Genomic DNA, 10,829 nt, shown 5'->3' on the forward strand with positions numbered 1-10,829 from the left:
AATAGAACGAAACTATCGCCGCAGAGACGGTCACTCTTCGGCGATAGCTTCAGCGGAAATCGACGGGCCGAAGGGTCCCTCGTCCGAGTCCTTTGGCGAAGCTGAGACCATGCCGTCGACGGTAGACTCGATATCATCCGAGGCAAAGTTTCCCTCTTCGTAGTTTGCCGGCTCGGCGTCGTGATCATAGCTCGAGCGGCGGAGGAGAGGAGGAGTCTTTGGTGGCTCGGTGATGGGGACTTCCTGACGAACCGATCCACGGCGAGGGGTGGAGTTGAAGCCTCTCAGCGGGCGGGTCTCTGCGTAAGCGCGTCCGGGACCACTCGTGTTGGGAGCATTCTGTCGGGCATGGGAACTCGGAGGAGTCAGAAGACCGGATAGGAATGCGCCGGCGTTGCTGGACTTGGATGGGGTCTGCTCGGATGGAGTTGAGCCTCCGTTGGCACTCTCACGGGCCTTGCGCCAGTTACCCCAGGCCGCAGCTGCAGCGAGGGGAAGCGAACGGGGCGAGGCAGCGAGCTCGGTGAGAGACTGAAGCGATGGCAGACCGGAGCCGGTCAGCGTGCGTTCCCGCTCTTGCTGTTGCATCTGGAGGTTGGCCTTTAGACGGATAGCAGCGTCGCGGACGGCATGCTGGTTGAAGGAAGGCTGTGAAAGAGTCTTGATGATATCCTGGAGATCATCGATGCGAACACCGAGCAGCTCACGAAGCCAATTGATTTCGCTGTCCCTCTCCTTGATCTTGTTGGGGGCATCCTTGTCCATGGAAGCAACCTCCTGCTCAAGCTCCTCGATACGTGTCTCACGCTGCTGAAGCTGATCCTGCAAGACAAAGATCGACTCACGCAGGGCCTGCGGAGAGATTCTCTCCGGCTCCTGGGATCCCTTGCTGAAGGACATGGAAGGCGAAGTCGAGTGTGTAGGCGCCGCGGGAGTTGGAAGGGGAATTGTAGGAGCTGCCTTGGCGGTTTGAGCGGCTTCAGCGGCTGCACGAGCAGCGGACTGGGCAATCTCCAACTTCTCCTCGAGATGTTGCACACGGTCCTCGAGGTGCTTAGCCCGATCATCCGCCAGAGCCAGGCGGTCGATCATATGAGCCTCACCACGCTGGCGATCCTCGGAAGAATTGTGCAGAGCACGGGCGTGGCGCTCGCGAAGATCATTAAGCACCCGCTCATGAGTCTTACGCTGCTCTTCAAGGGCAAGCTCTCGCGACTCGTTCGCGGTAGCAAGAGCAGTAAGACGGGACTCCTTTGCCTCCTCGAGGAACATCTCATAGCGCTCACGAGAGGTATCAGCATCAAGACGAACATTATCCAGCTGGGTCTCAAGACGAAGGATCTGAGCCTCGAGCTCGGCACGAACGATATTGACTTGGCTATTGGAAGCCTCGAGATCCGCCTCCATCGACGTGCGGGTACGCTGAATCTCCATACGGCTACTCTCACGGGCCTCATTGAACTCGCGCTCGAAGCGAGCCGCAGTCAACTGAAGATTGTGATTCTCAGCCCGCAGAACTGCAATGGTCTCCTCCATCTTGACATTTTCTTGCTGTGACTGCTCATAGAGGAACTTGACCTTAGCAGCCTCTTTCTCCTGCTTCTCGAAGACGGCAACTTCCTCCTCCAACTTCTCACGAAGCTTGACCTCACGGTTGAACGAGGCCAGCAGCTCATTGTACTTGGCAGCTTGCTCCTCGTCCTTCCGGCGCCAGGAAGCCTGCTCGCGCGCAACATCGGCCGTGACGTTCACCATGTCAGTCTGCAACCGGTCGAACTTCTCAGTCAAGTTCTGACGAGCAGCCATGCTATCCTCGATACGAGTGCGCAATGCATCAACAGTCTCATGCAAGGACGAATTCTCGGCCTTGGTAGTCTCCAATTGACGACGGAAGCTGTCAGCCGAAACACGGTATTCATCCAAAGTGCCCTCGAGAGCAATGTTCTTGGTAGAGAGCTCGGCAATAGTAACCTTGAGAGTCTCACTCTCTTCAGCGAGGGACTCGGAACGGAACTGCATCTTCTCCAGATGGGGAATCTTCTCCTCCTTGAACTGGAGAAGACGGGCCTCTGCATCCTCTGCAGCCGCACTGTGACGAGCAGCATCCTCCTCAGCAACCTTCAGCAGCTGCTGAAGCTCGCCCACAGAATCGGTCGCCTCGCGACGCAGTCGGTACTCAGTCTCAGAACGCTCGTCAGCGAGACGCAGCATGCTCTTCAGACCGTCAATCTGGAGCATAAGGCTGTCGGCACCGATCTCGTCAGCCTCCGACAACCGCGGGGTCTGCTGAGCCATGTGGCGGACGAGAGACTCCTCAAGGATCTCACGCATATCGCCAACAGGGTCTTGTGCCAACTTCTTGATAGTCAGAGCCTGAAGCTCCGCAATGCTCTCCTTAAGCTGAGCCATCTCGCTGTGACTCGAGTGCTGGATTCCACGGTTGGGCATATCATGCGTAACCAGGGCTTCCATAACGACACTCTTCAACATCTCCAACTTGCGATCGCGCATGTGGTGCGGAGAGCGTTCACGAACAGAACTCTCGTGACCCTCATCATCCTCGTCATCTGCATCGCTCTCGTCCATCTCAGCGGAGGTGCTGCGGAAGACTCTCCGGCTAGCGGTACCGGAAGCAATCGTAGCAACGGACTGCTGGATGACAGCCAAAGCACGCTCCATGGGAGTCAAACGATCATCAATGGCAGAACCAACGATATCATTAATACGGCGATCGAAGAAGCGGTTACGGTTGAAGAACTTCTCATCCTCGCCCGAGGAAATCATGTCATCCCAATCACTGACATGGTCGTTCTCAGTGATAAGCTGGCGCACGGGAGACTGAATACGCGAGATAAGGCTCTTCTGAGGCGAGAAAGTAGCGTTGCTGGCGGCATCGATATCGGAGCCGAGTTTGGGAATGTTGAGCTTGTAGGTCTTCTGGCCACCGCCGGGGCTGGGGCTGGGGGCCTCGCTTCGGGCTTCAGCGGAGCCAAAGCGGTGCTCCTTGGTGGGAGCGGACTCGGAGACAAAGTGAGGAGGAAGAGGAGTGTGCTGGCGCTCGATGCCAACATCAGAGTCGTCATTGAGCTGCTCCATAATAGCATTGAGCTCCTCGTCATCCGGTGACTCCTCAGCGGATTCCTGCCAGCGAGAGAGATCATGCCTAGGTTGAGGCGTTTGCTCGACATAGCTCCTCTCAACAGCTGCAGGCGCGGGCTTGGGTGGGCTGGCAGTAGCAAAGCGAGAAGCCATAAGACCGCCCTTGGCAGGCTGCTTCTCAACAGGCTTCGACTGAGTTTCCTCAATCTTAACAGGCTCTGGCTCAACAGGCTTCTGTTGAGCAAAGTCGGAAGTAGGCACACTCGTTGGCACGAATGAAGAAACAGCAGGCTTGAATTCGAAAGGCTGAGCGGTGGGCGACAACATGGTGCTCTTGATGGAGCTCCGAGAGTCCTGAAGAGCATGTTTGACGGGCTTCTGCTCCCTGGCTGGAGCGGTCTGTTCAGACTCAGCCTCGGCAACAGGCTCCTCCTTGACTTCCTCAGTTTGTTCGGGGCGAGCATTTGATCCAGCACGGGATCGAGCTTCGTCACCCTCGTTCTTAACGTCAAACAAAGTCCAGGTAGTAGCCTCGCTCATCGGGGTACCCCGGCGCTCAGCATGCTTGTCATCTTCAGGCAAAGCATTCTCCTTGCCCTCGGCAAGAATGTGGAGAGAGCCTGAGGTCTGAGCTTGAGCGTTACCAGCCTCGCCCAAGGGTTGCGTGGAGATGCTATACCGAGCCTCGCCCTGAGCATGACCAATAGCACGGCGAGCACGCTTGTGGCGGTCGGTGGGGACGGGTCGACCTTCGGCATCTTCCATGGTCGCCTGCTCATGTTCCTCCTCCCTGGCAGAGTCAATCTCATCAGGACGAACGATAGGAATAGCTTTAGATTGCTTAGGGGGCTTAGCAATTTCAGCGAAATCGATATCCCCGAAGATCTTGGTCCGGCTACCAGAGGCCTGTTCGGAGCTGGCATTCGAGTTGAGGCTAGCAGAAGGATTGAACACGGGTGCGTCCACGTTGAACGATGCAGCAGAGAACTTGAACGAGCTAGGCTTCGGTTCGGGCTCGGGCTCAGGAACGGGGTTATGATGGATAGAACCGTTCATCACATTAACTGGGGCGAAAGATGGCGCAGGAGCAAAGCCGAACCCGGATTGGGCCATTCCATCCATGCCACCAAACTGGAATGCATTGTTACCAAACGCTCCCTGTTGGGACGCGAAGGAAGCGGTGGGATCGAACGGCTTGGCGTCCACATTGAGGGATGAAATGGAGAGCTTGGAGTGATGGCTAGCCTTGGACTCATGCCAGGGTCCTTGGTTAGGCAAGACACCGCGAACATGTGGGGTTCCAGTAAGACTGGGATTCGTTTCCAGATCCGAGCCCTCATGAACATCAGGTTGACCAAAGTGGTTGTAAAATTCATGGGGCTGCTGGGAGAAGGAGTGTGATGGCTGTCGTACGTTGTTCTGAATCTGGTGGTGTTGATCCTGCTCGTGCATCGCCCAGTGGTTCTGGAGAATGGCGGGGTTAAAGCCCCGGTGGTGATCAACGTGATCCTCGTTCATGTGATGCTCCATCTGGTCATCCATACGGTATTCGGAGTGGTTCATTTGATCGAGTCCGCGCTGAAGAGTCTCGCTCAAGTTGTGACCGTGACCACGGGGTGTCGGGTGGGCAATCTCAACATTCGAGGCGTGGAAGTGATCCGGGGCGTTGACGGGAGTCTGGGGAGTAGGGTAGGGCGGTCCATCGTCTTGACCATCATGTCCATAGTGGTTATCCCATACAGCCTTCTCGTTGAAGCCATGGAAAGCACCCTGTTCATGAAGTGGTGACACAGGAGACAGCATCGAATTGAAGTTAGCAAGGCTCCCAGGGCCCACCGATCCGCTGGCTTGGCGAATATTGATCAGGTTCTGAGGGGTCATGGAACCCTGCGCAGGAGGCGTAGGCTGGAATTGGAATGGGTAACCAGGCATCATGCTTTGCTCGATACCCATGAACGGAGTTTGCACGCTGAACTGAGAAGCAGGCGATGCCAGAGATCCAATACCACCGCTCGTCGTTCCTGCTGGCTGGCCAAAGTGAGGTGAGAAGGGATGCACCGCACCCAGGGGATTGCTTCCAGCTGAGGCAGTGGGAATTGGCGGCGAGGCCACGAGACCAGGGAAAGGTGTCTGAGCAGCCGATGCTGGAGAGATCGAAGATTGAGGCTCGGGGTCACCAAATGAGACACCAAGAGCCCGCAATTTCTCCTCCTGTAGCTCTGCAACGTAGGCATCCCACACGGCCTTGTCGGGGAATTGAATGAACGGCCGCTGGCCCTTGGTCTCTTCGTAAACCTCATACGGATCGGGATACAATGGACGGCTCAACCCACCGAGCTCGGTGGTTGCCGAAGGATCAACTTCGTCGCCAATAGTGAATCCACGCACGTCCCATCCTTCCTGCTCCCACTGTTTCAAACGTTCATCCACATCTTCACGTGTCAACAGACGATAGCCAGACTGTTCGGTACCACGCTGGTCATCATTCGGCAGATCAATAATACAAGCTTTCCCGCGCCACGCGAGCTTCTTTCTTCGCCGCATTACTGGCGCAGATGATGTGTTGATATCAGAGGCCTGCCTCTTGGGAGCATCCGGTTGTGACAACTCCTCCTTGCTTCCAGTATTCGTGTTTTCATCCGCTGTACTGGCTGGTGGAGGCGGCAGCGGCTTTTCCACCGGGGACACAGCCTCGGCGGGTGGTTGTGACTCTTGAGAATCAGCCATTATGTCGGTTGATGGTTCCTTATCGTACGCGAACCCCCAAAAATCCTCCTGGCGCAAAGTATCCGCGCGCTTATGCTGACTCTTCTTTCCTTTGGCGCGCGCAGCAGCCCTTCGACCAACAAAGTCCGAAAGGGTTGGGGTCCTGAGCAGGTCGCTTTCGCGAGTATCGTCCTCAAGACCGAGCCAATCGTCAGAAAGATCGTCCGCGAGGTGATTCTTCGCAGTGAAGAAAGACGGGGCCTCGCTTCCGGAATCGTCGCTTAACCAATTGCTTTTCTCTGTCCGTGGTTGTCCCGACAGATACTGATTGATCCAATCTTGAGTGAAATCCCTGATAGTCTTCTCTCCCTGCAGCGGTTGATCCGTGAATCCTTCGGCGACACTTGCTCGTCGGAGCTCCGGGTGATCAGCCGCAACGGACGAGGTAGGCGAGCTCTCACGCGAACCTTGGTCGACACCGGCGAATTGGCTGAGGGTTAACGATAGTCGCCGAGTGCTAGGTGCAGCGTACGGGGACCCCCAGGCCGTGGTGTAATAAACACTGCTATCCGCTCGGCGAGTCTCCGGGGACGAGACTAATGATTCCTGGGGCCGACGGGAGGCGTGGTGGGCCGAGAGGAATGGCAGCTGCGGGGGCTCGAGAGTGATGCTCCGCGGGGAATGCTGCTGGGAGGGCGAACCGGCAGTCGACGGGCTCGACTCTCCAGATGAAGGAGAGGAGAGGAACAGGGACGGGCCCAGATGCGATTCGTCACGTAGAATGCGCGCGTCTTTGGGATGGAACGGAGAAGACGCCGCACTGGCGGAAGAGACGGGTTGATCTAGATCTGAACATTCATCAACGCGGGGAAGTTAGCGACGAAGTTCCTCTCGTGTTTTCCTTTTTTGGCAAGTTCTGGAATGAGGGGGGTGTTTCGAAAAGTTCCGATTGAAGGGGGGGGGGGGGTTTGTGGTGGAAGGGAGGGAAAATCGCGTGGCGACGTGGGCGAAGGGAAGAGGAAGAAAGTCCGGTCAATTGCAATTCACGCGATGAACTCGAAGAGCGGCGCATGAAGACCAGAGTAGACACGAAAAAAGATTGAACGAGCCCAAGTGAATCAAAACACCCACCTTCCGTGTCGACTCCTGCAGCAAGCACTTGCTTGCCGCTCCGCTTATCGTCCAGAATGTTGACGCATGGAAATCCCACGGGAAGAGTAGATCTGGCAGAACGGACCTTTGGCGATAACGATTCGACTCGACCTATTGAACTCCGCAGGGACGGAAATGGCGAGAGGGGGGAGGTTAGGGAGAAAGAAAGATCACAACGCGACGGAAGTATGGCCGGTCAAGGGACAGGGGAAAGGGGAGTGGAAAAAGACGGTGGTTATGTCATGTCACGGCCGAACAGTCGAAGGGCAAAATGGAAGTACTCGGTACTTGGATGATGATTGGGCTTCAGGGGTAAAAGGTACCCCCTGAATAAGAGCCTAGCGAGCGCCTATCGAGTACCTAGTACGGGGGGGACCCTCATTATCTCACGAATAGGCTCATTGGCGAGGTAATATTCAGTACTAACTCGTTTTCGGCGTACACGTTGTAAAATAATTACCTCTCCTAAACGGGACTAACGGAGGCCGTTACACCTACGGAGTCGACTTACAATTAGCTTGTCGACTTGCACTAACTTTTTTAGTTAGTCCAACCACTTTTTTATCCACGCACTTCCCGAGGAGGTTAGCCGTTCCTTGACCAGTCACCACAGACTCTGAAGAGGTGCAGAGGCACATGTAACTAGCGGGAGGCGCTGAATGGGTCCCCCGATGGCGGTTCCCCCCCAACCCTTACCTGCGCAGGTACCCCCCGAACAACTGAAGAGCCCCAACGTTTGGGAGAGCACTGAGGCCTGACCGCCACCCGGAGTACGGAGTACATACAGCGGTGACTAAAAGCTCTCGGCACGATAATTCCCCTTGCGGCAGTCTCAGATCGTGCAGTAGATCTGGGGGGACAGCAAAGTCGCGTTCCAAAATGTAAACAAGCCCCGACGCGTGGTTCGCGGAGAAGAAAGCTGGAAATCTGGATGGATTCGATGAAATCTGGATGGATTCAGGGGTAGACGAACCGTGGTTCCTCGGTCTCCTCCACGTCGGTATGGAAGGTGTGTATGGGTTAATACACCTGTATTGATGTATTACTGGTGATTTACGCAGTATCTACTTACCATTTTAGTATTACCGATACAGTGATGACATAATCTCATTTTCCACTGCGCAGACCTCCACAAAGACCATTCGATATCTACAGCACTACTCCTACTATGTAGGTAGTATGATCGTTGGGTAGTGATACATCACGACAAAATAAAACAAACGGCTACGTGGTCAATTGGTCCAGACCGATATGATTTGTAGATCACTCACCATCTGGCCACCAGCCAGATCATGGTGCATGAGCTCATAGTGGCCACTGGCCACTCATCTCCCCTCCAGCCTTTCCCCGGCTGCAAGGACTGTCCCACTGCAGGAGCCACGAACTACCTTACGGGTTGGAAAGACACAAAACTAGAGTACGCAAACACCAATTACATCCGTATTAGCTTTTCAATTCGGATTCCAGTTCAAAAACAACAATTCGTCTATGCGCGATTCCCGGGGCCCAACGAGCAAGGGTTAATAAAGTGATAAAAACTGATAAGCAATGAAAAAGGAGCTCTGAGCTTTCAAAACATGATACAATCTGAAAAAAAAAAGACAAAAGTATCTACAAGTCTCTTTGGTTCCCTTCAAGAATTCAGGAAACATGGAACAAAACAAAACCCCCCTGTCAAACGCGCATGATTCAGATCAACGCTTATTTAGGGCAGCTGGTGTCGAACTTGAGCTTGCGGCCGGCAGTGAACAGACCCCAGTGCTTCTCGTCCATGGCCTTGCCGTTGTCACCAGTGCTGTCGGGCTTCCAGGACTCATCGTAGGCCTCGAAGTAGAACAGGTCGACACCCCAGGCGAGCATGCCACAGACACCGGTCTTCCAGAACGTCTGGGCGTTGGCGGTACCAGCCAAAGCAGCATCGTAGTCAGAGCCACCATCTAAAACAAAGGGTCAGCCAAAGAAATGGGAAACTAGAAGTGGCAGGCAGTATTGATGGGTCATCACTCACCAGTGGGCCAGCCAGTCTCGCCGTTGATCACACGGATCTTGTCAGAATTGGTACCAGCAACCTTCTGGATGTGGGACATGGCACCGGCCATGTCATCAAAGTAGGTCTGGTAGGCCTTGTCGGCGGCGGTTCCCTGCCAGTAGGCAAAGGCGTTGGCCAGAACGTAGGTCACCATGGGGTTGGCGTCAGTGTCGGTAGTGAACAGGTCATCGGCAGTGCCGTCGGCGAACTTGTTCCAGCTGTCGGCGGTACCGACGGTGACCTTGGGGAACTGCTTGGCAACAGCGGAGATGTAGTTGTGCAGTTGAGGGCCGGTCAGATCGCCACGGTAGAGGGTCTCGGAACCGACGGTGATGGCCTCGATAACATCCTCGTTGCCGGGGACGGTCTTCTTGAGGGCAGCGAAATCCTTCAGGAAAGAGGCATCGTTGGTGCTCATATCGGTCTTGTCCTGGGCGCCGACCCTAGAAAATGAAAACAACGCGCAATTAGCCTGGGAACGAGAATACACCAATACCAGTGGCGGGGGAGAGGGACAGCGGCCTTACCAGATACCCAAGACGACCTTGAAGCCCTTGTTCTTAGCAGCCGGGATGATGTTCTGGGGAGTATCGCACTCGGTGCCGGAGTAGGTGCGGACGAGGGTGGCCAGGCTCTTCAAGTTGTCGAAGTCGGCCTCATAGTCGCTGGTAGACTTGCAAGTACCGTCGGCATTCTTGTCACCGAGTGAGAAACCCAGAGTACCACGGGCCGAGACCACAGCCGGGGCAGCGGCCAGAATGATGGGGAGAAGGCCGGAAACACGCATTGTGATGGGCGAGCGAACGCGATGACGGAGAAGGGGGTCGGAGAAAAGAAAAAGCCGGGGAAAGAATGTAAGGGAATGAGGAGAAGAGAATGACCAGGGAAAGGAATGGACTTTCTTTATAAAAAAAAGAAAAATATTAAAGAACGGAAGGACGTCAGAAGTGGACGTAGGAGGTAGTTGGTAGAAAGAACGAAGTGAAGGCTCCAGAGTTTGGGTTGGATAAGACTGGTCGCCTCCTGGACTATTCCCAAAGAAGCTGCCAAACGGGGGGGTGGCTCCAGATCAACTCTCCAAAGGGTCCTGGAGAGAGAGGGTTTGGGCCCTGGCAGGGGTGCAGGGGACTGCATGGTAGGGCCTCTTAGGGACTCCATCAAGGGGCAAGCAGCGCCACCAGAGTAACCAATGAGAGCCCCGACTGAGCAGCCCCCGGGCCTGTGCAGCCGTGGATATGAAACAACAGCTCGCTCAGGGTCTTGACTCCACTTGGCTTGTGGCGCCCCTCTTCCAGAACACTTCCCAAAGCCTCGACTGTTGATATCTCGACATTGTTGACTCAATGTTCCTGGACTATGTCTATTTTTCCTGCCTATGCTTGATGTTTCAACTTCCATTCCCTCGTGTCACCCCATAATCACCGATTAGCCCAGCGCCAAGCCTCGCATAGATCGAGAGATCCAAAGTCATGATGTCACTGCGCCTCCATCGCTGATTGCCCAGATACTCACGTACCTTGGAAAATCCACAACAATGAGCGCAGCAAGTGGAGTATAACCGGCCAATTTGACCAGATGGCAACAACACGCCCCTAAGAAAACCCATTGTCATCCTTGCCTTTCAACGATCTTCCCACGGCTATCCCGATCCGATGCTTCCCTGTGCATCCGCCAGGTGGGCTATCAAGCCACCAGGCGCCAGTTCCTTGGATGTTATTCTTATGGTTCATGGAGGTCTAGACAAATCGTGTCTAGGTGAAACATATCCGTCGCGGCCGAGAGGGGAATCCTCTGGACCTCCATATGGCCTGGTCGAGGATCTCACGAGCCTTTTCTATCCGGC

At 55.0% G+C, this 10,829-nt stretch overlaps 2 protein-coding genes across 2 annotated transcripts; both read right to left on the bottom strand.

Moving 5' to 3' along the window:
* Positions 1-30: 30 nt before the first annotated feature.
* N7496_011291 (putative myosin class II heavy chain (MHC)) lies at positions 31-6,877 on the bottom strand (the record flags this gene model as incomplete). Its single annotated transcript, XM_056704204.1, has 2 exons — positions 31-6,653; positions 6,808-6,877. 2 exons carry the CDS (start codon positions 6,875-6,877, stop codon positions 31-33), a joined length of 6,693 nt encoding a protein of 2,230 aa, XP_056550164.1.
* A 1,781-nt stretch (positions 6,878-8,658) lies between these two features.
* On the bottom strand, positions 8,659-9,773 carry bgt1 (1,3-beta-glucanosyltransferase Bgt1; the record flags this gene model as incomplete). Its single annotated transcript, XM_056704205.1, has 3 exons — positions 8,659-8,894; positions 8,966-9,429; positions 9,514-9,773. 3 exons carry the CDS (start codon positions 9,771-9,773, stop codon positions 8,659-8,661), a joined length of 960 nt encoding a protein of 319 aa, XP_056550165.1.
* Between the last annotated feature and the right edge of the window lie 1,056 nt (positions 9,774-10,829).

Source organism: Penicillium cataractarum (genome assembly GCF_028827025.1).
Source record: "Penicillium cataractarum strain IBT 29864 chromosome Unknown utg000009l, whole genome shotgun sequence".
Classification (NCBI taxonomy): Eukaryota; Fungi; Ascomycota; class Eurotiomycetes; order Eurotiales; family Aspergillaceae; genus Penicillium; species Penicillium cataractarum.